This window comes from Macaca fascicularis, chromosome 2 (assembly GCF_037993035.2).
Source record: "Macaca fascicularis isolate 582-1 chromosome 2, T2T-MFA8v1.1".
In the NCBI taxonomy this organism is placed as follows: domain Eukaryota; kingdom Metazoa; phylum Chordata; class Mammalia; order Primates; family Cercopithecidae; genus Macaca; species Macaca fascicularis.
The window spans coordinates 97611718-97638608 of NC_088376.1; the positions used below are offsets into that span (position 1 = coordinate 97611718).

Genomic DNA, 26891 nt, shown 5'->3' on the forward strand with positions numbered 1-26891 from the left:
ATTTTCTTCATTGTATTCTGTATGTCTTGTAGTTTTGTCCCTTCTTTCCTTTCTTCCTGTCTTCCTTTATGTTTTGTTGATTTTTTATAGTGATGTGCTTTGATTTTCTTTTGTGTGTGTTCTTACAGATTTTTTCTTTGTGGATACTATTGCAATTACGTAAAACATCTTAAAGTCGTAGCATCCTATTTTAAACTGATAACAACTTCACTTCAATTGCATACAAAAACTCTACTTTCACCCCATCCCCAAATACCACAAATTATATCTTCATATGTTTTTATACTCATTAACAAAGATTTATATTAAAAAAAGTTTTTTCATTTAAATTCTATGCACCAAAATTACTACAGTACAGGTTACTATATTTGTTAATATTCACCCTTACCAGATAACCATATATTTTCATATGGCTTTGTGTTGCTGTCTATCATTCTTTTATTTTATGTTTTATTTTATTGTTTTTTCTTTTTCTTTTTCTTTTTTTTTTCTTTGAGATGGAGTTTCACTCTTTTTGCCCAGGCTGGAGTGCCATGGCATGATCTCGGCTCACTGTAACCTCCACCTCCCGGGCTAAAGTGATTCTCCTGCCTCAGCCTCCTGAGTAGCTAGGATTACAGGTGTGTGCCACCACACCTGGTTAATTTTGTATTTTTAGTAGAGATGGGGTTTCATCATGTTGGCCAGGCTGGTCTCGAACTCCTGACCTTGTGATCTGCCCACCTCGGCCTCCCAAAGTGTTGGGATTTACAGGCATGAGCCACCGCACCCGGCCCCATCCTTTTATTTCAACTTGAAAAGAACCAAGCCCAAAACCAGCATAAAAATGGCAATAATAAAAATCAGAGCAGAGATAAACAAATACAACCAACAAAACTAAGAGTTGGTTATTTGAAAAGATCAACCAAACTGACAAATCCTTAGCGAGATTAAGGGAAAAAAGAGAACATTCAATAACTAAAATCAGAAATGAAAGAGGGAACACTACTACCAATACTACAGAGAGAAAAAGGATTATAAGAGAATAGTATGAAGAATTGTATGCCTATAAATTTGATAACCTAGAAGAAATGGATCAATTCCTAGAGGAAACACACAACCTACCAAGATTGAATCATGAAGAAATGGAAAGTCTGATCAGATCAATAATGAGAGATAGAATCAGTAATCAACAACCTCCCAACACAGAAAAGCCCAGGACCAGATGGCTTCATCGGAGAATGCTACCAAACATTTAAAGAAGAATTATCGCCAATCCTCCTGAAACTCTTCCAAGAAAATGAAGAGGAGGGAACAGTTCCAAGCTCATTCCATGAGGCCAGCTTTACCCTGATTCCAAAGCCAGACAAAGACAACCCAAAAAAAGAAAACTTCAGACCATTATCTCCGATGAATACGGATGCAAAAATCCTCAACAAAATACTAGCAAATCAAATTCAGCATATGAAAAGGATTATATGCCACGATCAAGTGGGATTTGTTCCTGGAATGGAAGGTTTGTTCAGCATACAAGAATCAATTAATGGAGAGCTGGGCGCAGTGGCTTATGCCTATAATCCCATCACTTTGGGAGGCTAAGAAAGGAGGATCACTTGAGGCCAGGGGTTCAAGACCAGCCTGGGAAACGTAGTGAGACCCCATTTCTACAAATATTTTTAAAAAAATCAATCAATATAATAAATCACATTAACAGAATGAAGGGGGGAAAAAAACACATGATCGTGTCATTAGAAAAAGCATTTGACAAACTTAACAGCCTTTTATGATAAAAACACCCAACAAAATTAGGAATAAAAGGAAATTACCTCAACATAAGAGCATTTATGAAAAGGCCACAGCTAACATCACACTCAGTGATGAAAGACTGAAAGCAAAGCTTTTCCTCTAAGACCAGGAACAAGGCAAGGATGCCCACTCCTGTCCATTTCTATTCCACATAGTACCGGAAGTCCTAGCCAGAGCAATTAGGTACAAAAAAGAAATAAAAGGCATTCAAATTGGAAAGAAAGACATAAAATGATCTCTATTCACAGATGACATGATTTTATATGTAGAAAGCCTTAAAGACTCTACAAAAAAAAAAAAGAATAAACAAATTCAGCAAAATTGCAGGATACAAAAATCAATCAACATGCAAAAATCATTTACATTTCTATACACAACAATGAACAATCTGAAAAGTTAAGAAAACACTACCACTTACAATAGCATCAAAAAGTATAGAATACTTAAGAATAAAACTAACCAAGGAGGTAAAAGACTTGTACACTGCAAACCACAAAAGGTTACTGAAAGAAATCTGAAGGCACGAATAAATGGAAAGACATCCTGTATTCATGGATTGGAATATTTAATATTGTGAAGACGTTCATACTACCAAAAGTGATCTACAGATTCAATATGAGCTCTATCAAAATCACAGCGGGCATTGTTTGCAGAAATAGAAAAATTCATATGGAATCTCAAAGGACCATGAATAGCCAAAACGATTTCAAAAACTAAGAAAGTTGAAGGGCTCAGACTTCCCGCTTTCAAAATATATTACAAAGTTACATAATCAAAACAGCATAGTACTGGCATAAAAACAGATAAATAGACGAATAAAATAGAATAGAAAGCCCAGAAATAAATCCTTACGTATAGTCTCCAATGATTTTTGATAAGGTGCTGAGACTACTAGTTAGGGAAAGAGCAGACTATTCACCAGATGGTGCTGGGGAAACTGGACGTACACATTCTTCATTGAAGAATGAAGTTGAACCATTATTTTACACCATAAACAAAAATTAACTCAAAATATGTTAAGGACCTAAACATACGACCTAAAACTATCAAACTCCTAAGAGAAAACACGGGAAAGCTTTACGATATTGGACATGGTAAAGACTTCTTGGTTTCACCATGATACCAAAAGCATAGGCAACAAAAGCGAAATTAGACCAGTGGGAGTACATCAAACTTAAAAACTTTTGTGCATCAAAGGATATAATCAACAGAGTGAAAGGTCAACCCATGGGATGGGAGAAATATTCACCAATCATTTATTTGATAAGGGGTTTGCTATGGTTTCAAATTCCCCTCAAAACTCATGTTGAAATTTAATTGCCACTGTAACAGTGTTGAAAGATAGGACTTTTAGGAGGTGATTAGGTCATGAGTACCTTCATGAATGGATTAATGCAGTTATCACAGAGTGAATTCGTGGGCTGAGGGTGAGTTTGGACCTATTTCATCTCTCTGTCTCTTGCACTTGCTTCTGCCTCAGGCTTTCCACCATAGGATAACCCTCACCAGATGCTGACACCACGCTCTTGGATTTCCCAGAACCATGAGCCAAATAAACTTTTGTTCTTTATAAATTATCCAGGCTTGAGTATTCTGTTATAGCAGCACCAAATGGACTAATATATAGTTAATGATCAAGAATAAATAAAGGACTGCTACAACTCCTATAACAAAAGAATCAAATACCTCAATTAGAGAATGAACAAAGGATTTGAATAGACATTTCTCTAAAGATGATATACAAATGGTCAATAAATAAATAAAAAGATGCTCAATATCACCAATCATTAATCATCAGAGAAACACAAATCAAGACCACAATGAGCTGTCTGTCACCTGGTACCTATTAAGATAGCTGTTATTGAAATAACAGAAAATAATAGGTGTTGGGGAGAACATGGAGAAACTGAAACCCCTGTCTACTATTGGTGGGGCTGGAAAATGGAGCAACTGCTTTGAGAAAAAGTATGAAGCCTCCCCCAAAAAATTAAGAGCAGAACTACCATATGACCCAGCAATCTCACTTCTTGGCACATATCCACAAGAATTGAAAAGAGGGTCTTGAAGAGATATTTGAAAACCCATGTTCATAGCAGCATTATTCATAATAGCCAAGAAGCAGAAGAGCTCAAAATGTCCATCACCAGATGAACAGATAAACAAAATGTGGTATATACATATACTGGAATGTCATTTGGCCATAAAAAGGAAGGAAAACTTGTTACATGCTATAACATGGATGAACCTTGAGGACACTATGCTAAGTAAAATAAGCCAGTTACAAAAGAATAATAGTATATGATTCTACCTATATGAGGTATCTAGAGTAGTCCAATTCACAGAGAAGTGGTGATTACCAGAGGCTGACGGGAGAGGGGAAAAAAGAGTTGTTTAATAGGCACAGAGTTCCAGATTTACAAGATGAGAAGATTCTGGAGATCTGTTTCACAGCTATGTGAATATACTTAAGACTACCAAAAAGCACACTTAAAAATGATTAAGATAGTCATTTTTTTTTTTTCTTTTTTTTTTTTTCTGAGATGGAGTCTCGCTCTGTCACCCAGGCTGGAATGCAGAAGTTCACTCTCGGCTCCCTGCAACCTCCGGCTCCTGGGTTCCAGCGGTTCTCATGCCTCAGCCTCCCAAGTAGCTGGGACTACAGGCATTCGCCCCCACACCTGGCTGATTTTTGTATTTTTAGTAGAGATGAGGTTTCACTATGTTAGCCAGACTGGTCTCGAACTCCTGACCTCAAGTGATTCACCTGTCTCGGCCTCCCAAAGCGCTGGGATTATAGGTGTGAGCCACCATGCCTGGCCAAGATGGTAAATTTTATGTTATGGTTGTTTAACCACAACTTTTAAAGAAGTTTTCTGAAAAAAGGACACAAGGAAGGGATGCCCTCTCCCTCAATTTGTAACTTTTTGTGGGGATGCACATCTGAAATCACTATAGCCATCCTATTATTACCAAGGGAACGTGAGACATGCTGAGGAACATAAAGCAGAAAAATGCCTTGGGTCTTCGGGCCCATGATTCAACTGACCTTGGAGCCGTGTGCCTCAGGACTTCTTGTTATGTGACATGACATCCTTTTCTTATTGGTTACACCACTTGTATTTTCCGTTGCTTGAGACCAAAAGCATCTAACTGATTGCATTACTACTGCCTCAAAATAAAGGGGGTGCTTGAAGAGGCTCCATTAGAAAGTAACTTTCAGAGGGCGGGCACTTTTGTCAGCTTTGTTCACTGCTGAGTTCCTGGCACATAAAATAGTGCCTGGCACATAGTGAGTGCTCAATAAATATTTGGTAAACGAACAAAAAGAAAGTTTAGGATCTCTGTTCTCCTACATCTTCTACCTCTTATTCAGTTCCTTCAGGGCTCTGTCACCTACACAGGGAGGCCTTCTCTGAAACCCCCAAACCCTTGTCCCCCTAAAACCCTCATTAGAACCTCCAGTTACATGTCATCATTGGATACTACATTTTTCCACTGTAGCATTTCTTTTTTTTCTTTTCTTTTCTTTTTTTGAGATGGAGTCTCGCTCTGTTACCCAGGCTGGAGTGTAGTGGCACGATCTCGGCTCACTGCAACCTCCACCTCCCAGGTTCAAGTGATTCCCCTGCCTCAGCTTCCCAAGTAGCTGGGACTTCAGGCATGCACCACCACACCCAGCTAATTTTTGTACTTTCAGTAGAGACAGGATTTCACTATATGTTGGCCAGGCTGGTCTCGAACTCCTGGCCTCAAGTGATGCGCCTGCTTCGGTGTCCCAAAGTGCTGGGATTATAGGTGTGAGCCACCGCGCCCGGCCTCACTGTAGCATTTCTTATAGCTGCACTTAATTATTTACTGGCATAATTACTCATTATTTGTTTAATGACTCTCTCTCCCACTGGACTGCTCCATCAAAGCAGGAACCAACGGGTGAAAAAATGGTATGTGGGGAAGGCAAAAAAAAGCAGGAACCAAGTCCTGCTCATGGTTGTAGCCTCAGCCTCCAGCAGTGATTAGCACAGCGCAGGCACTTAAAAATTTTTTTTTCTAAGATATTCAAACTCTATCTTGGCTCTACATGAAAACATAAAAATCCAAGTTGTAAATTAGTCTTTTTGACTAATTTAGAATTTTATTAAGTTGTTTGCACCTAGGTTGAAGAATCAAGGAAGGTGGCTGGGCGTGGTGACTCACGCCTATAATCCCAGCACATTGGGAGGCCAAGGCGGGTGGATCACCTGAGCTCAGGAGTTCGAGACCAGCCTGGGCAACATGGTGAAACTCTGTCTCTACTACAAAAATTAGCTGGGCGTGGTGGCAGGCGCCTGTGATCCCAGCTGCTCAGGACTCTGAGGTAGGAGAATTGCTTGAACCCAGGAAACAGGAGGTTGCAGTGAGCTGAGATTGTCCATTGCATTCCAGCCTGGGTGACAAGAGTGAAACTCCATCTTTTAAAAAAAAAAAAAAAAAAAAAAAAAAAAGAATCCATAAAGGTATTATTTACTAAGTTCCCAGGAACTTGGATGAGAAATGTCTTTTTCAAATTAAGCTGTGGCATTTGGGGGATTTCAAAAGCCCCAGTAGAATAAATATTTCATAATAGAAAGGATAGAGTCTCTTATGAAATCTAAGAATAGATTTGTAATGTTCTTCTTTTAAGGACCATTTTCATCTTCTTGGTTTTGGAACACTCATGTTTGACATTATTTGATTCATCTCTCACTACTTCTCTATAAAACTGCCACTGCTACCCACAAACAGATTTTGCCAAACTGAAAATCTCCTTTTTCTTTTTTTAGGGACAGGGTTGTGCTCTGTCACCCAAGCTGGAGTATGGTGATGCAATCATAGCTCATTGCTCAAATTCTTGGGCTCAAGCAAGGCTGCTGCAGCCTCCTGAGGAGCTGAGACTACAGGTATACGCCACCATACCCAACTAATTTTTTAAATTTTTTGTAGAGATGGAGGTCTCACTATGTTGCCCAGTCTGGTCTCAAACTCCCAGCCTCCAGTGATCTTCCTGCCTTGGCCTCCCAAAGCACTGAGATTACAAGTATGAGTCACTGCACCCAGCCTGAAAGTCTATTTTTATTGTATTATCTATTCCATCACCACTCATTCATTTATAATACAAAGTTAATTTGTTTGGTAAGAACTGTATTTGCCATTCAAACTGGGACAACCCTCATTACACTGTGGAATCCTGTAATTACTTCATAAAATAAGGGGAAAGGGCTGGGCACGGTGGCTCACGCCTGTAATCCTAGTACTTTGGGAGGACGAAGTGGGCAGATCATTTGAGGTCAGGAGCTCAAAACCAGCCTGGTCAACATGGTGAAACCTTGTCTCTACTAAAAATACAAAAATTAGCTGGGCACAGTGACGCACACCTGTAATCCCAGCTACCCGGGAGGCTGAGGCAGGAGAATCACTTGAACCCAGGAGGCGAAGGTTGCAGTGAGACGAGATTGCACTACTGCACTCCAGCCTGGGGCAACAGAGTGAGACTCTGTCTCAAAAAAAAAAAAAAAAAAAAAAAATGGGTAAGTTGGGAGGAAGGAGTGGAACAAGAATAAAGCAGCCATGTGGAAACTAGTTTCTACTACTTAAGGAAATGTAATGCAATGTTAACAGTGTAAACAGTTTAGAAGCACGGTGGGAGAAACCTTTTCCAGGACAATAAATGATAGCTTTGGTGACAACATACATTCTACACTTGCAGTGTCCAATACGATGGACATTAGCTATATACACAGCTAGTGAACTCTGAGTGAGTAAAAATAAAACACTCAGTTCCTCCACTGTACTAGTCACATTTCAAATACTCAACAGCAACATGTGGCTAGTGGCTGACCTGTTGCACAGGGCAGATATAGTTCTATCATTGCAGAAAGTTCTATGGGACAGCATGAGTCTATGTGTTCCTCCCAATAATTACTATCAATGGGTGATAGAAGCATTAAAATCACCGAGAGAGACACGCAAGTGGAGAGACAGCCATACTGTAAACGCAAAAGATCTACTTCCCACTGCATTCTACTTGGGAATAAATTTCTTAAACATATTCCCTCCCTGCCTCCGTTACTGAGTAACAGATTTGGAGTTTTTAAAAAAAACCTCTTTGGTTAAATGAGGGAGAATCTACTCTTTTTCTCTGTTGAGTGATCTGGGCATTGAATGCAAACTTACAGTTTGGTCTCATCTGCCTCTTTCTGCATGATTTCAAGAATCATGCGGCATGCTTCAGAAGTCCCCTCTGGGGTGGCATGGATGGTGACAGGCTTCTCTGCAGCTCCAGAGTTCTCTTTTCTATGGATGTCTACCCTGTAGGAAAAGAATCAGGAGCCATGATTACAAGGTCATCTGGATAGGACCCTAGTCCCAAGAAAGCGTCACACCAGCCAATGTACAGCAAGGACACAGACAGACAAGGAGGCGTCATCAGCACGTTTGCAATCAATGCCATTCTCCAAGAAGGAGGCAAGCAGTGCAAGAGGTCTTGTGCCAAATTTTAATTATTTGCAGCTCCATTTAGACGGGAACGGTTCTTACAGGAGTGCTGTAGGACAAAGGCACTAAGCCAACTCAGTAATGAAGCCAGTTTGGTAAATGAAGTATTTTGTGTAGTCTTTCAAATGACTGCAGAAGTGAAGAGTAAAGTGAGAAGGATAATACTGCACATTGGCACAGTGCCGGTCTCTGAACTGATTGCAGCTTTTAAAAGCCATATGTTAATCCAAATCCAAACACCAAATTCAAGCAAGCTTTATATATTTGAGTGTGGATAGAAAACAGAGGCATGCCCTCTCTCTGCCTCTCTAAGTTTTTGGTTTCCTTTCCATTGGCAGCCTGCCATTAAGACTAATGGCTCAAAAGCTTGATGACTTTATCAGACTTCTTTGGGTAGCTGTGGTCCTACCTGTTTTTGTTAACTTTCAAAATTACATACTTGATTATATCCTTTTTACTCTGGCTGTGAGAAAGCCTAGAGCCAAGTCTCTGGTTGACTTCTAAAAAATGGGCACACTTTGAGAGCTAACCCCACTTCTATTTAAACTTGTTACATTTTTTTTCTCAAGCCACCTTAAACGATTTTTGGAACAAAAAGACATAAATAAAAGTCACTTTCACAGTGAACTTGGAGGGAAAGCCAGGGCTGATTTAAAAATAAAAGGAATACCAAACAGTGACCTCCCTCTCTATTTCTTCACTTCTTTCCTAAGATGCAGCACTGCAGACTCATCTATATCAGTGTCTATTATTTGGGGATATATAAGACATTTTGAAGAAAATAGCATTTCTCTTTCAGGTTACAAGACACTCACTGAATGACCCGAATAAAGTGCACTAGCCCATGTAAATAATTACTATGTGTTAGTAATTGGGTGCTTTGCAATTTAAGTACTTTCATATTAATTATTTCACTCAATCTGCCTGATTATGCTAATTGTCATAATAATCCTGGCAAAACAGACAGGAACCCTCTATTTATTTATTTATTTATTTAGAGATGGCGTTTCACTCTGTTGCCCAGGCTGGAGAGCAGTGAGCAGCCATCTTGACTCACTGCAACCTCCACCTCCTGGGTTCAAGCGATTCTCCTGCCTCCGCCTCCCAAGTAGATGGGATTACAGGCATGAGCCACCGCACCTGGCTAATTTTTGTATTTTTAGTAGAGATGGGGTTTCACCATGTTAGCCAAGCTGGTCTCGAACTGCTGACCTCAGATGATCCCCCTGCCTTAGCCTCCCAAAGTGCTGGGATTACAGGGGTGAGCCTCTGTAATACAGAGGGTGCCTGGCCTGAACCCTCTTTTTATAGAAGAAGCAAATGATGCTCAGAGAGGTTAACATCTTTTCCAAGATCATAAAACCATTTAAAGTGCTACAACTTGAACGTGAGTCTTTGTTTTCAAGTCCTAAGCTTGCTTTATTACATCATGCTACAGTCTTAGGAGGATATAAAAATCAACAACTCCACAAGACATTTGATTCACTCCAACTCTTATAACCAGTTTAGTCTCCTTGAACAGAGAGGAAACTAAACAGAAGGCCAATGTGCTTTATTTCTTGCTTGACGTGGCAGTGACTCACCCACTTCTTTGTGAGACTACCTATGTGGTCACAAAGAATGGCCACCCTCAGGGATCTGACTCAGGGGAAGAGGAAGAGCTATGATGAGTGGGTTCTAGGATCCCGCAGAGCTCTACACCTCTGCTTTTGTAGAAATCGATGCATCCATAAGCATTAGTTCGCTTACAGGAACAGTCCTGGCTGTGAGGTTATCAGTACCCTCTTTATGAACCTTTAGCCTCTCAGCATGAAAGCTTATCACAGCCCCCAGCTTGATGTTAGTCTGTTAGTAGTCCTGTTGAAAGAAGCCACTGTTTCTGACAGCACAGCCCCCCACTGCTGATGTAAGCAGTTGTGACCTAAGAGTGGCTGAGACCCACCAGCACGCAGGGGACCCCTCAGAAGGAAGCAAAGGAAGCCCCAGAGGCACGTACCGGGACTGGGTCTGCTTAGTGATGTTCTTTATGGTCAAGCCCTCCTTTCCGATGATGGCACCAACAAACTGGGTGGGGACCAGGATCCGCAGCGGGAAATCAATCTGTCTGGCCTGAGAAGTGCCCCCAGGGGCGTGGCCTTGCTCCCGGGAAGAGTGGTCCCCACGCTGGGCTCGCTGAGGGGGCGAAGGGGAGCTCACCTCTTCATCCGGGATGTAGGAAATCTTGAAGGAGTAGTTCTCAAACTGATGCCCGCTAAGCTTCTCCATGGCTCTGAAATGCAGCAGGAAGGGGAGCTTCATCAGAAACCAACATCAAGAAAGACCCTCCTGCAAGACTGGTTCATTCACTCCCCATTTAATAGGTACCTATATAGGTGCCATGCCAGGCACTGAACATACACTGGTGAGCAAGACAGACACCATCTCCGCTTCCTCAGGGCTTGCGGTTAACAGTTAAACAAGTAATCACAATGGATCAGCCTGGTCAGGCTTCATATCCAACATTGCAGCCTGGTTTCTCCACCACTCCAAGGCCATTTCCCCCTTATCAAAAACTTTTATAAATATCAGCATAAAATTATGACTCATTTCTTCTCATTTTAATTATCATACATATTATTGAAAATTCAGAAATATGTAGGTGCAAATAAAATCCTAATCCACTATCTTTACTGTCTTAAATATAAACATATTATTTATAAAAATGGGTTAATACTGTACATACTATTTTCTAATCTTTTAAAAAAATTAATATTCTAAGCACTTTTTAATATCACTAAATACCTTTCAGTATAATTTTCTCACACATGACTCAACTGCAGTATCAGTATAATTTTTAATGACTGTTTAACATTCTATTGATTTACCATAGTTTTTGCAACTGATCCTTTATAGTTAGATATCTGTTGTGTCCAACCTTTTACAGTTACATACAGTGTCACCATCGACATTTTTGCAACTACAACTTTGCACAGAGGACAAATTCCTAGCAGAATTGTTAAGTATTGCCCAGGGGTCCCCTGGAATGGTTTCAACATTTATGATCCCATAGCAGTTTAGGAGAGAGCATTTGTGTCCTCGAATCTTCAAATGCACAGAGTGCTATTATTTATATTCTTAAAATGACATATGAAGTAGAATATCCTTTTTAGTATATTTTTAGTAGAATTAACCCAATTTTACTAGGTTAATGTTTAGGACTTGTAAATTTATTATGAAAAAGCACCTTTTGAATTTAATAAAAGCAATAAAGTAATATCATGTACAGAGGTCCACCCAAGCAGCAGCTAGATAAGGGCTGTGGACTTCAGCTGTTGGTATATCTCCACTTACAAATGTGTACAAGGTAAAGTTAACACTAAATGAACTATTACCTTTTTTTTTTTTTTGAGACAGAGTTTCACCCTTGTTGACCAGGCTGGAGTGCAATGGCGCAATCTCGGCTCACTGCAACCTCCGCCTCCCAAGTTCAAGCAATTCTCCTGCCTCAGCCTCCCGAGTGGCTGGGATTACAGGCATGCGCCACCACACCCGGCAAATTTTGTATTTTTAGTAGAGACGGGGTTTCTCCATGTTGGTCAGGCTGGTCTTGAACTCCCGACCTCAGGTGATCCGCCCATCTCAGCCTCCCAAAAGGCTGAGATCACAGACATGAGGCACTATGCCTGGCCTGAATTATTACCTTTTTCAATGCAAAATTAACATTTTGAAAACTAGCAGTATGAAAATGGATTAAATATCTTTGTATGTTGAAAAAGAACACTATAATCCTGGGATGTATAGCGAAGGTTACGCCACATCCATAAAGCAAGACCAAATGTGACCATAATTCTAGTTATAATAACCTGACAGGCACTTTAAGGACCTCCTACAAAAAAGGAACTTGTTTTTGTTGTTCTTTTAGAGATAGTGGTCTTACTATTTTGCCCACGCTGGTCTCAAACTCCTGGTTTCAAGTAATCCTCACCCTCCCAAGCAGCTGGGATTATAAGCATGTGCCACCACATCTGGCTGCTGCTGCTGAGAGGCAGCGTCTCACTCTGTTGCCCAGGCTGGACGGTAGTGGTGCAATCACAGCTTACTGCATCCTTACCATCCTGGGCTCAAGTGAGCCTCCTGCCTCAGCCTCCCAAGTAGCTGGGACTATAGGTGTAAGCCACCATTCCCAGCTAATTTTTAAAATTGTTTTTGCAGAGACCAGGTCTCCCTATGTTGTCCAGGTTGGTCTCAAACTCTTGGGCTCAAGCAATCCTCCAGCCTTGCCCAAAATGCTGGGATTACAGGCACGAGCCACCAAGCCTGGCGTCATCGTATTTTAAGAGACTTGATCTCATGTCCATTAATAGCTAAGCTCAAAATTAACCATCCCTGAAGTAATGAATGGGCACTGGAAAGAGGATGGGGACTGGAGAAAAGAACTCAAACCAGGTGCTACTGATTAACCACTCTCAAGACAATTCTCTCAGCTGCTGCTGTCACTGAGGTGGATTCCCTCTTAATGTTATACACACAAGATTAATGTTTTGGTATAGGCTTGTGTTGGTTCCTCATGGTGCATGGAGGAAACTCTAGGTAAAAGTGGTCCCAAGTGTTTGGCAAAGCAGAGTCTAGGGGACACAGTGTCACAGATATGGTGCCCTCTATTCCTGATCATGTCAAGACACAGCTCCCATCTTGGTTTTGATGCCAAGGCTCAACATTTTTCAAGTCTCTACGCAGTCCACAAATATCCTGGTGCGAATGTCCTTGAGCTCCACTGACATGTCAAAGATGGCAGGAACACCCTGGAGCCCTACCAACATGTCAAAGGTGGCTCAGATGGCCATGGATACATCAAAGGTAGCAGATATCCAGCTCACAGATCTGCATCTTTTTAGAAAACATTTAAAAACACAGAACTCAATGGAATTCAAAGATGAAAATAAATAAATTTAAACAGAAATAAGCCCAAATCTGCTTACATTTTTGCTTCTTCCCTTGTTGCATACGTGACGTTGACAACGGCAGTTTCTGTGTCTGTGTTGACTAGGGAAAAAGCAAAAACTACACTGTCATAGGAAAAAGCACTGTCACCCTCTGGCTTAATGTAAACAGACAAACTTTAGAGAAAAACACATAAAAACCCTCATCACACTGGCTCCATAGTTATCTGAATGTCTGTGTTTATTCACCTGAGTTCATAGTAATTTGTAATCAATTGTACATAACACATTCGTGATTAATCGTATAAACAACTCAGAACCATATTTTCCACATATTGTAGAAACACTTTTATACGAATATTTTGTATCAGTACATTTTCTTTGTATCTTTTATTTCTAATGTCTATATAAAATTGCAGTGAGTCAAATGTACTGCCTAACCACTCCCCAATTGTTGGCAAGTAGGCTGTTCCCACTATTTGCTATTCTAAATAGTGTTGCTAAAAATCACCTTTGTTGCAAACATTACTGGATTGTGTGTTCTTCTGAATTACTTCTTTAGGCTAAAATCACAGAAGAAAAGTAATGCAGTAAAAGAACACGATGATTTTTTTTTTTTTTGAGACAGAGTCCTGCTCTGTCACCCAGGCTGGAGTGTAGTGGCACGAACGAGGCTCATTGCAAGCGCCAAGCTCCGCCTCCCGGGTTCACGCCAGTCTCCTGTCTCAGCCTCCCAAGTAACTGGGACTACAGGTGCCTGCCACAATGCCCGACTAATTTTTGTATTTTTAGTAGCGACGGGGTTTCGTCATGTTAGCCAGGATGGTCTCGATCTCCTGACCTCGTGATCTGCCTGCCTTGGCCTCCCAAAGTGCTGGGATTACAGGCGTGAGCCACTGCACCCAGCCGCCACGATGCTTTTTAATGCGTATTTTCAGACTGGTCTCCTAGAAGTTTGTATCAATTTATTGCATCACTATCAAAGTATGAGTTTTAATTATAATTTGCATTAACTCTTAAATAATTGGATATACATATAAAACAATAGGAAAATGTTTTAATTTAAATTATTCATTCATTGACAAGGTTGAACCATCACTATTTTTGTTTCCCTTTGACTGAACTTTTTGACTGTGTGAATTAAATCTAATCAATGAAACCGACAATTCTTTTTTTTTTTTTTTCTTTTTTTCTTGGACTTCGTTCTTTTTTTTTTTTTTTTCACTTTTGTTTTGTTTTGTTTATTTATTTATTATTATTATTATTATACTTTAAGTTCTAGGGTACATGTGCATAACGTGCAGGTTTGTTACATATGTATACTTGTGCCATGTTGGTGTGCTGCACCCATCAACTCGTCAGCACCCATCAACTCGTCATTTACATCAGGTATATCTCCCAATGCAATCCCTCCCCCCACCCCATGATAGGCCCCGGTGTGTGATGTTCCCCTTCCCGAGTCCAAGTGATCTCATTTAAAACCGACAATTCTAATTTCCTTGGCTAAAAGGGAAAAGTATAAACTCTATGATTGGCCAATAAGGGATTACTCTTGTGAACTGTCTTATCATAGATCATAATTTCTTGCTTCTTCTTCTATAGTTAGAAATTAAAAATAAATTCAAATGCCAGAGAAAACTTTCTCAATCCAAGCCAGTAAACTTAAACACCAAAAATATGTGTTTCCCAAAACAAACATAGGTGACTAGATCAATTCTTCCCTTTAAGACATTTAAGCTGTTGGGAGTTTGGAGTTAACAACAACATAAAGTTAATAAAAATTCAAGAAAATTATGATAAAGCTGCTGTCCAAAGTAATAATCAAACTGTATAATCTACGATTCTTTACCCTGGACCCATGCTTGAGCTTCAAGAATTCGATAAACCCCTCCAAAATGATTCAAACTTGTGGAAATGTGAATTTTTCTGGTTATTTTATAAGATTTGCAAAGGGACCTGAGACTCCAAAAAACTTAAGGACTACTGTTAAAAATACTGTTTGTTAAATAACTTTAAAGTAGTTGCAGCCTTTATGGGTTGCAGGGAGCTGTATGTAATGCTCAGAAAGAGCTGCCACTGAGAATGACATGAATAAACCCGAGCCCAGCCCTGGCCTTTACCTGGAGTGTCCATAGCACACTTTAATTAACACTTAACCCAGAAAAGTCCTCACAGTGCAAAACAGGGGAGATGCAGCCCATAACTGTCCTCTCTCAGTGCTGACACAGAGAATGCTACAAAGGTTTCATATTTGCTGCTTTCTAGTGCTACAGATGAGACTGTAGACTCCCAGAAAGGGCTGGGTTTGAACCTCCTGAATAAAGCTATCCATTAGAATTCTCAGATTCTGTGGTCACTTCTTAGTCATATTCTCTGTTCTTCAAAGATGTTAGTCTTCAGGAAATCAGGCAGTTCTTTCATTCTGTGACGAGCTAAGCTCCATTCAAATAATTTATTTCACTGGACATGAAAGTTCTATAAAGTTGCCTAAAACTCTACTGAAAATATTTTCCTGCTGAATCAGGAATCACTCATGTAACAGGACAAAACAATAGCCCAACAGTTCTATCCTGTTGTTGTTAGGCAGCTGGAAACTGGGGGTTCTCTAGGGCACAGCTGCCCTGGGAGCTGTAAACTGCCCCAGGGACCTGGAATATATTTTTCTTGTGTAGCATTGTCCTAAGTTTATAATATAATATTAATTAGTAACTTTTACAGGTTCATATCTGCAAGGCCATATTGCCTACAACATCCAATCACTACAATGTCTTCTTTTCTGCCGGGCATGGTGGCTCACGCCTGTGATCCCAGCACTCTGGGAGGCCGAGGTGGGTGGCTCAGTTGAAGCCAGGAGCTTGACGCCAGCCTGGCCAACATGGTGAAACCCCGCCTCTACTAAAAATACAAAAATTAGCCAGTCTTGGTGGCACTCACCTATAATCCCAGCTACTAGGGAGGCTGAGGCACAACAATCGCTTGAACCCGGGAGGCGGAGGTTGCAGGGAGTGGAGATCGTGCTCCTGTGCTCCAGCCTGGGCAACAGAGTGAGACTCCGTCTCAAAAAAAAAGAGAGTCTTCTTTCCATGTTGAAGGAAATAAGAACTAAGAAATAGAATCCTTGTAATCATGTCTTCTTTCTGAGCTCTTTCCCTTCACCTTTGGGCATGGGCAGGCAGCAGCATGGAACTGAATAATATCTGAATAATTACTGCTTTTAAACTATTAAACTGGCAGAATAGATCACATACAAGAAAATGGGTTATTTGTCATTTTTCCTAAGTGAACTTGAACAATCCCTTAAGCTTATGTATGACTCTGCTGTCTACAAACGCCTTACACAGGTTCTCTTTGGGTGCCACAACTATTCGGTGATACAGGAAGGGTAGAAACTTTTCTCTCAATTTTACACTTGTGCATACTGAGTCAGTGAGGTTAAGTGACTTTTTCAAGGGTTCGCAGTCAGTAAATGACTGAATTTACACATTCTGTTTTCTAGGTCAAGTCAAAAATAATCTTGATCACGTATTATTGCCTGTCACGTCAGGAGTTTGGAATCTACTTCTCTGGGACTCTTAAAGAGCTACATAAGATAACAACTTTAGGTACCATTGTTTTTCTTTTAAAAATCACAGTATTTCATGCTTTAGAAGATAAAAAAGAAGCTGGCAGGAAGAAAAGTATCTTCTGAGCATTTTCAGCACCGTTCCTGAGACAGGTGTTCTCAAACTTGAGTGTACACAAAAATCACTTCGGGGTTTGTTTTTTTTTTGAGACGGAGTCTCACTCTGTCGCCCAGGCTGGAGTGCAGTGGTGTAATCTTGGCTCACTGCAACCTCCACCTCCTGGGCTCAAGCGATTCTCGTGCCTCAGCCTTCCAAGTAGCTGGGATTGCAGGCATGCACCACCATACCTGGTTAATTTTATATTTTTAATATAGATGGGGTTTTGCCATGTTGGCCAGGCTGGTCTCGAACTCTTGGCCTCATGTGATCTGCCTGCCTGGGTGTCCCAAAGTGCTGGGATTATAGGCATAGGCCACCACGCCTGGCCTCGGGTGCTTTTTTAAATATAGATTCAAGAGCTCTTCCCTGCAAGACTCTTACTTAGTAGGTCTACAGTAAGCCCTAGGAATCTGCATTTCACAAACACTTCAAGGGATTATTGGTACAGGAGTCCTATTCGTTGGGTAACACTCAGTCCAAGACATTAGGGATCTGTTTCTCTTATCCAGGAAAAGGAAAGTAGCAACCGTGTAAATCCAATTACTCCTAAGTGAATTAAGCTTACCCTAGCCTGACAGCACTTGAGCACACTGCACAGTATATGAGAAACAGCTTGTAAATAATATTCCTCGAAAAGGCAAACTATATAGACATAGACAGAGACAGGTATCTCTAACACATAGATGTAAATACTTACACTCTAGGAAGTTTATTTCAAAGAAATATGAACTTAATATTTCTCCCTGGAGTTGACCTAATCTATAAGAAATAACAGGTAATATCTCACTCCAAAACCAGGCTAACTTCCTCAGTTATTACCTTGTTCCACATTCTCCACTGTCCCATATTGAGCCAAAAGTCCATCCAACACCTAAAAGAGAAAGCTTCCATGTCAGAATGGGAAGGCAAGATCATACGTACAAAAAACACTACAGTAATATCCCCCCGCAAATGAATTAAAGAAAAATAAAAAGATGGTTATAGGAATAATCTAATTAAATTGATATTTCAGGTCTTCCATAAAAACAGAACTGAACAAACATATGGGACCTTCATTCGCTTATTGGCTCCCAAATAATCTGTTCACTAAGGTTACACAGCAGAATTTCAATCTTAGTAACTGTTAACAATCACATTCATCATGATGGTTGGAACACACTACTCTTATAATGAGAAGCAGAATAAAGTACAAGGCTCACTCCACTTTCTTGAAATATTTAACAACTCTTTTACAACGATCTCTTCATTTTACAAGGTAATAGGATGTGTACGTTTGAAATTTTCCATAATAATCAGGTTTTTTGTTTTGTTTTGTTTGAGATGGAGTCTCCCCTCTGTCACCCACACTGGAATGCAGTGGCGCCATCTCGGCTCACAGTAACCTCCACCTCCTGGGTTCCAGTGCAGCAATTTTCCTGCCTCAGTCTCCTGAGTAGCTGGGACTACAGGTGCCCGTCACCACGCCCAGCTAATTTTTGTATTTTTAGTAGAAACGTGGTTTCACCATGTTGGCCATGCTAGTCTCACACTCCTGACCTCAGTGATCCTCCTGCCTTGGCCCCCTGAAATGCTGGGATTTAGAGGCATGAGCCACCATGCCCAGCCAATAATCTTGTTTTTTTTTTTTTTTTTTAAAGTAATAAAAACATTAGATAAAACATTGTTTCCTTTAAGGCACTGTGATTTTCTTTGGGTTGGGGAATAAAATATGGGGCAGTTTGTTTTTAAATAATGCAATAAGGCCACTCCTCATATTCTTATTTTAAGGTAGAAATCTTATAAGCTTTACAACTCTGAAAACATATCTTAACTATTACAGCAACTAATTCAAAACAAACAAAAAATTCTGCTAAAACCAACAAAGACTTTTCTACTTTTGTTGCCTTTTCATCAACTTTTTTTTTTTTCAAATTATAATCTGAAAAGATAAAAATCTTTTTAAAAATCATGAGATACAAGGCAGGTGGATTGCTTAAGCCTAAGAGTTCGAGGCCAGCCTGGACAACATAGCAAAACCTCATCTCTACAAAGAATACAAAAATTAGCCAGGCGTGCTGGCATGCATCCATAGTCCCAGCTACTGGGGAGATTGGGGTGGGAAGATCCTGGAGCCGGCTGCAGTGAGCCATGATTGGGCCACTGCACTCCAGCCTGGGTGACAAAGTGAGACACTGTTTCAAACAAACAAACCAACAAACCATGAGATACAAATTACGAACCAGGTATATATTTTGTTTCTTGGCTTATTTGCTGGTGCTTGGTAGCATGGTACTTGAAAAGACAGAGCCTGAGGGATCAAAGTACACATTCTATGAAAGAAACAAATACGACCCCAAACTCATTACAGATCACATACATGAGGGTACTGAAAAGAATGAGGCAGGACGCAGAAGCTTTGTGAGAAACTCTGAGGCCCTCTAATTCCTAAATGTAAAATGGAACTAAAGAAGGGAGAAATGTCTCATCAACCCATTAAAACTTGACACTGGCTTACCTCCCACTGCAGGTGAGGAGGGATGTTTCGAATCTGAATTTTCCTGCTCCTGTAAAGACAAAACCACAGACTGTAACACTTTCTCCAGGACACAAACTGTAGCAAATAATAAAAACCGGCTTAAATCTGTCATTTGAGTTGCTTTCTCACTGTGTTCACCATGGCATCAACAAAAAATTCCTAGTGTGAATCAAGAGCACAGTTGTTTGGTGGTTGTATTTTTCGAGACAGAGTCTCGCTTTGTCGCCAAGGTGGGGTACAGGTGGTGTGGTCTTGGCTCACTGCAACCTCTGCCTCCCGGGTTCAAGTGATTCTCCTGCCTCAGCCTCCCAAATAGCTGGGATTACAGGTGCCCACCACCACATCTAATTTGTGTGTGTGTGTGTGTGTGTGTGTGTGTTTCCCAGACGGACTCTCGCTCTGTTCTCCAGGCTGGAGTGCAGTGGCATGATCTTGGCTCACTGCAACCTCTGCCTCCCGGGTTCAAGTGATTCTCCTGCTTCAGCCTCCTGAATAGCTGGGATTACAGGTGCCCGCCACCACACCTGATTTTTGTGGGCTTTTGTTTTGTTTTTTTTTTAGATGGGGTCTCACTCTGTCATCCAGGCTGGAGTGCAGTGGCGCGATCTCGGCTCACTGCAACCTCTGTCTCCCAGGCTTAAGCGATTCTCCTGCCTCAGTCTCCCAAGTAGCTGGGATTACAGGCATGCACCACCATGCTCAGCTAATTTTGTATTTTTAGTAGAGACGGGGTTTCACCATGTTGGCCAGGCTGGTCTCGAACTCCTGACCTCAAGTGATCTGCCTGCCTTAGCCTCTGAAAGTGCTGGGATTATAGGCGTGAGCCACCGCGCTGGCCTCATGAGCATGTTTTAAGGTTTTCAATTACTTTGGGGGGTGGTGGGGGGGAAGAAATCCCAAGAAGCTTTAAAAAAAAATCAGTAATTTAAATACAGACTCATCTTTTCAATTTCCTACCAAAGCAGTTAGAATGTAAGTCATCATACAGATTCTATTTATAGAATTATCCCCTTCTTCCTCAAAATACATTGGCCTGCAACTGACCCTACCCCAAAGTGTACCCAGGCTCAAACAGGACAGGTGAGGTCACATATAGTGGGCTTCAACAAGATCAGGTTTAGCTGCCCCCTTATCTAACAATGCAAAATGTCATTTAAAAATATTTTTATGGCCGGGCGCAGTGGCTCAAGCCTGTAATCCCAGCACTTTGGGAGGCCGAGACGGGCGGATCACGAGGTCAGGAGATCGAGACCATCCTGGCTAACACGGTGAAACCCCGTCTCCACTAAAAATACAAAAAAAAAAAACTAGCCGGGCGAGGTGGCGGGCGCCTGTAGTCCCAGCTACTTGGGAGGCTGAGGTAGGAGAATGGAGTCAACCCGGGAGGCGGAGCTTGCAGTGAGCTGAGATCCGCCACTGTACTCCAGTCTGGGCGGCAGAGTGAGACTCTGTCTGAAAAAAAAAAAAAATTATATATATATATATATATTTCTGAATAGGTAATACAGTCCTAATTCAAAAGTTAAAACACTATAAAAAGTTATACTGTGAAAAGTCTCACCACCCCCTTCTTTCACCAGAAATACTTTTTACACGTTATTTGCGTATCTTTCAGATTCTTTATGCAAATAATAGCAAATGTGAATATATATTCATATTTTCACCGTTTTCTTACAGAAATATCTGCATATTCTACACATTCTCTGCATCTTGCTTTTTTCACCTAATAGTCCTATTCTTAAGATCTTTCTCAAGGTGGAGGTAGAGAGCTTCCTCATTCTATTTCATAACTACGTAGGTATCCTGGAGTATATTTAATCCATCCCCTACTAATGGACATTTGGGCCTTTTCATTCAGAGGCTCTCCTGAAGACATCCCGCTGGTCTGAAAGCTTTGAATAACTTAGATTGTTTCTTGTTTTCACTTAAGCATTAAAATCAGACAGAAAAAGAACAGTATACATTATGTAAGTTTTTTCCCCCTTTGAGAAAATGCTGGATCCTGGAAATAAAGCATTTAAATTTTAGAGATGTTGTTTTAATAGAGGAGCTTGACACTGAAATCCTATAAATACCATTTTGGGGGGGTTGCCAGAAAAGGGATGTGGTGTACCACCTTGTGGGGTCAGAGATACTAAACAGTGGCTATACACAGTCACGTGTTTCTCCAGGGCTTTAATCTGGGCAATAGCCCCAGAGAGAAATGTTGTTGTTGTTGTTGTTTTTGAGACGGAGTCTCGCTCTATCACCCAGGCTGGAGTGCAGCGGCGCAATCTCAGCTCACCGCAAGCTCCGCCTCCCGGGTTGACGCCATTCTCCTCCCTCAGCCTCCCGAGTAGCTGGGACTACAGGCGCCCGCCACCTCGCCCGGCTAGTTTTTTTTTTTTTTTTTTTTTTTTGTATTTTTAGTGGAGACGGGGTTTCACCGTGTTAGCCAGGATGGTCTCGATCTCCTGACCTCGTGATCCGCCTGTCTCGGCCTCCCAAAGTGCTGGGATTACAGGCTTGAGCCACCGCGCCCAGCCTCAGACAGAAATGTTACGATTCAAGCAGAGAGAGAAAAGGAGAGACACACAGAGAGAGGTACAGAGATGGAATAAATAAATGGGGAAATAATGAATTAAATGAGGGGCTCGTTTTCTCAGCTCCTTTTTATGGAATGTCATGGGGGCAACCCCCCTGCTCTAGCTCCCATACACTACTTCAGTCTTGTCTATTTTTTAAAATGTGAATGTATTCATGCTTTACTAGGGCTGCTTTAATGACTAGACAGAATCACTAATTGCACATCAGGATGGAAAAAGAATCAAGAACTAATTTCTACCTCTATGCTGTGAAGGCTAATTCCCAACATGGCCTTTGGCAATAGTTCAGAATAAAACAGCCAGCACCATCCCATACAGTGGCTACACAGAAATTCTCTATGGAAGATGTCACCAAGTCTAACAGTGTATAGAAAAGGCATCAGAATTTTCAAGAAAATAAAATATTTCTAAAGAAAAATATTTTTGTTATTTCCAAATAAAAACATTGACTCCAACTGCTAACCAACAATTTACTGGTAGATATTCTATTGGAAGAAACTCATGAATGAGCACAAAGAGATGTGAAGAAAGACAGCTACTGTAACCTTATTTGTAACAAAGATTGCATACAATCTAAATATTCACTGAGAAATGAATACATACATCATAATACAGCCTAATATAGAATATCATGCAGCTCTTAAAAATGAAGTTGACAAGCATGCACTGTCTTAGAAAAGTATCCAAGGCATGCTGTTACAAGAAAAGAGGTAATTACAGATTAAGTTGATCCTGCTTTCAAAAACCACAAAACCAAACTACCTGTTATTCAATGTGTATGTGTGTAAATGCACAGAAAAAGGTTGCAACAAGCAGATTTAGTTGGTAAAAGGATACTGTTATTTTAGCTACTAATTTTTTTATTTATATTTTTTAAAATTATTAAATTTTTAACAGAGTTGGAGTCTTGATACGTTGTCTGCTGGTCTTGAACTCCTGGGCTCCAGTGATCCTCTCACTTTGGCCTCCCAAAGTGCTAAGATTAAAGGCATGAGCCACCATGCCTACCCCTTATTTATTTTTTTTAATTGAGAATATATTCACATCTTATCCTACAGGCTTTAAAACACGAACAATGAAAACATCTATTAGGGTTGCCTTAATATACAAGATTTATTTTTTTTTAAAGTATCCTGGAATCTGCTAAGTAAAAAAAAAAAAAAAAGAAGAAGAAAAAAAAACAAGCCTCATTTTCTCCATAATTACACTAGGTATTCTTGAAATCTAATACAAGTAAAAGTTGTTTCTCATCCTCACTGTCGCAGAACTATTAATGTATGTGGCAAACACTTCATTCATAGTGCAAAAGTAGGAAAACTCTGCCCTATGCTGATTACCCCAAATACTAACTGAATGCATCTAAACCAATGGTATTTCCCTGTAATAATTCAAGTAAAGACATCAGTTCACTAACTGGGAATGTCCTGCTTCGTTAAGCCAGACACTTGGAGGAATAATCTCTAAAAAGCTAGACTGTTGTACTTCTAATCTCAGATCAGGATGGAAAGAAAGAAAAGGAACTGAGAACTAAAAAGAGAAATGGAGATCACTACGGTAGAACCAACTAACCTGGAGTTCAGGTGGTCATCTGGGAGACTATCCTGAGGGATTATCTTTCGGGGTCATGAGCAATTAGGATCTCTGAGATCTGCTGACTCCTGCGGCATCATCTGGACAGCATGCCTTCTCATCAGGGTACCCAGAAGGCCTGTCCTCTTCTTCCCCGGGAGGGACTTCGGCATGTCCTTCAAAACGCAGCTCACACATAATCCCTGCTGAGCTTTCCAGAATGTCTCCAGAAAGAACTGTTTCCTCTGCACTTTTCAGCTTTTCTGGCAGCTCACTCTTTGCCATTATTACTCATCTGCTAGCGCTGTGCCTCCTCAAGCCCCTCAGTGATTTCATCAAGGACAGGTTCCTCGTTTACTATTCCACTGTCTAGCACGAGGTCTCATACACAGGGGCTGAGAAGAGCACTTCTGCTGCTGGCTGTGGTCTGTTCATGATGAAGACCCTCCAGACCCCACCCAGGAAAATGAATTGTCTATTTTTTTCTTTGCCAGGTAGTCATCAAAAGAGGGAAGGAGGTGTTTGTTTCCCTCCTTCCTTTAGACAAGAAAGGAAAGTATTTGGCTCAGTCTCAAATGGGAATATGGATCTTTCTCCCTGAAACTGTGCCCTGCTTTAAAAAAGCCACACAGTAACTTAGGAAAGTGATTGGTAATAGGAAAATAATTATTTGTCCCTTAAAATAATAATTTCACAGTTCCAGTATGTTAAAAATGAAACCAAGTTTCTCTAATTACAGATAAAAGGCATTTCTCACCCTCACTGCCACAGAGCCACAGAACTATTACAGCCGTCTCCCAGCTGGTCCCTCCGTCTTTGGCCTGCACCTCCTCCTGTCCCATCCACTCCTCACCTGGCTGCCAGTCACTTTCCCACACATGGAGAGGGCTACTCCTGCCTTCCTTGACTCCCTGCTGCTGCCTCCTCCCCATCTCTATCTTTAAACACTCCTGCCACACCAAGTCCTTCCACCTTCAGTTCACAAGTGTGCCGGAATGAGCCTTCAACTCCCTCAGCTCACCTTCAAACAGAAGTAAAAAGAGCAGCAGGAACATGTCTTTATTTCACCTTCATTTTAACTGGAAGCAGAATAAGACCTGAAGTTAAGCAAAGGGTGCTCTTTAATACAAATATACAGGTTCTTTCCCTGTGGCTTTCGGATTCAGGAACTCAGAACTTCCCACTCTCAAATTCAAGTAAACTAAGTGTGTGGGAAAGGGCCACCTACCAGGAAACGAGTAATGCAGCCCTGGAGCCATCCTGCTTTGCTGGGGAACTGGCTACCTTTACCGATTCTAGACTCTGGTCAATTGGTGATTATAGCTCACATGTGTGGACTATCAAACTGTAAAGAACTACAGAATAAAATATATGTAATCCCAGCTCATCTAACTAATTTACAGTTGATGGGTTCCAAGGACTTTCAACATATAAATGCCTCAGCGTACATTTTATAACATGTTATAATTATAATATGTTATCTTTGTGCTGTAGATGCCCAGAGGTAACAGAAGGTTCCAACTGAGTGAATTTCAGATAAGCTAGATGTCCACTGTTATGAATTTCAAGGGCCTGGCAGAAATCATTTAGTCATGGTGGAATTTGTTTCTTAAAGTAAGTAGGCAATCAGCCAGGGAAATAAAATCATATTTAATTATTGAGGAACCTCATGAAACTGAAGAACCATTTCATCTGTATTATTAAACAACAACAACAAAAAAAAGTTGGGAGGCAGAGGCAGATGCATCACTTGAGGTCAGGAGTTCGAGACCAGCCTGACCAACATGGTGACCCTATCTCTATCAAAAACACAAAAATTAGCCGGGCATGGTGGTGTGCACCTGTTGTCCCAGCTACTCAGGGGGCTGAGGCAGGAGAATCACTCGAACCTGGGAGACGGAGGTTGCACTGAGCCGAGATTGAGCCACTGCACTCTAGCCTGGGGGACAAGAGAGAAACTGTCTTAAAAAAACAAAACAAAACAAAACAAAACGTAAAACACCTGCTTTGGTGTGAGGAGGATAATGCCATAGTTTTCAGGCATATGGTCAACTAGCCACAAGTCTATCAGCTACCTTGAGAACTCTAACCCAAGCCTTGGCTATGCTGTGGGTCTGACTAGAGAACAAATTAATATGAATGTGGGAACCCAGCTTGTAGGATTCCAGCTTCCATTGGAGAATTAGGCCAACTAAGAACTGGATGATTCCCAGGTAACTTTTGGGCAAGAGAGGCAACAGAGGGCCTTGTGAGAGTGTCCTTTGGGTCTCAATAGGGATTCTACCCAACTAGGTCCCAGCTGTTTCCATAGCATTTCTGAGCTCCATCAGATGATAAAAGGGATTTCCTTACATGCATTACCTGTAAAGAGAGGCAGGTATGCTAACCAACCCCGAGCCGGGACAGAAACCACCAGCGCTCCCAGCCCTCCTCCCCTTCAGTGCTGCAGTCAGATTCCAGTCTATTGCATGCGCTCATTAGTGTGTGTTTCCTATTCCTCATTAGTTTGAAAGTTCACCTAAAAACTTCTGGTCATTCTGTACAAGGGACATCCTGTGCTAAATTGAACTAGGACCTAGAGCTGCTCAAGGAAGCAAATAAATCACCAGTGATAGCCAAGTCCAATCCTCTACCCAACTGTCTCTTCTTTTTTTTTTTTTTTTTTTTGAGACAGGGTCTTGCTCTGTCACCCATGCTGGAGTACACTGGCATGATCTCAGCTCACCGCAGCCTTGACCTCCCAGGCTCAAGTGACCCTCCCAACTCAGCTTCCTGAGCAGCTGGGACTACAGGCCCAAGCCACCATGCCCAGCTATTTTTTGTAATTTTTGTAGAGATGGGGTTTCGTCATATTGCCCAGGCTGGTTTTGAATTCCTGGGCTCAAGCAATTCACCCACCTTGGCCTCCCAAAGTGCTGGGATTACGGGCATGAGCCACCACACCCAGTCCAACTGTCTTTTAAAGTTCTCTCTCGCTTTCTCTCAAACCCAGACACCACACAGGAGGATCACAGAGACTGATTGAGAGTCAATGAAAACAAAATTGTTTAGTCACTTTCTTTGTTGCAACATGACTAAGAACAATTGTCTCTATGAAATCCAAAATAAAACAAATGTATTAGAAACTAAATGTGTTCAACACAAATAAACTGTTGAAAATGAACAAAAATCAGTTTGGGTTTTTTTTGAGAGAAAAAACAAATGATAAATGTAAATCCTTGTGAATATTAGTAGTGTTATGAGTCAAATCATAAAAGGATTAAATCAAATACTGTGGTGGCCTGCT

At 41.0% G+C, this 26891-nt stretch overlaps 1 protein-coding gene across 9 annotated transcripts in view; it reads right to left on the bottom strand.

Annotated features, from left to right (window-relative positions):
* The window catches only part of IGF2BP2 (insulin like growth factor 2 mRNA binding protein 2), a 190128-nt gene that overhangs the window by 34591 nt on the left and 128646 nt on the right, over positions 1-26891 (bottom strand). For all 9 annotated transcript variants that reach the window (XM_074031615.1, XM_065540333.2, XM_074031612.1 and 6 more), the window contains 5 exons: positions 19431-19479; positions 17756-17807; positions 13254-13317; positions 10292-10564; positions 7975-8109 (listed from right to left, as the gene is read on the bottom strand). In XM_074031615.1, the coding sequence (XP_073887716.1) occupies positions 7975-8109; positions 10292-10560 (404 nt within the window). In that variant the 5' untranslated portion in view covers positions 10561-10564; positions 13254-13317; positions 17756-17807; positions 19431-19479. The remainder of the gene's footprint in view (positions 1-7974; positions 8110-10291; positions 10565-13253; positions 13318-17755; positions 17808-19430; positions 19480-26891) is intronic.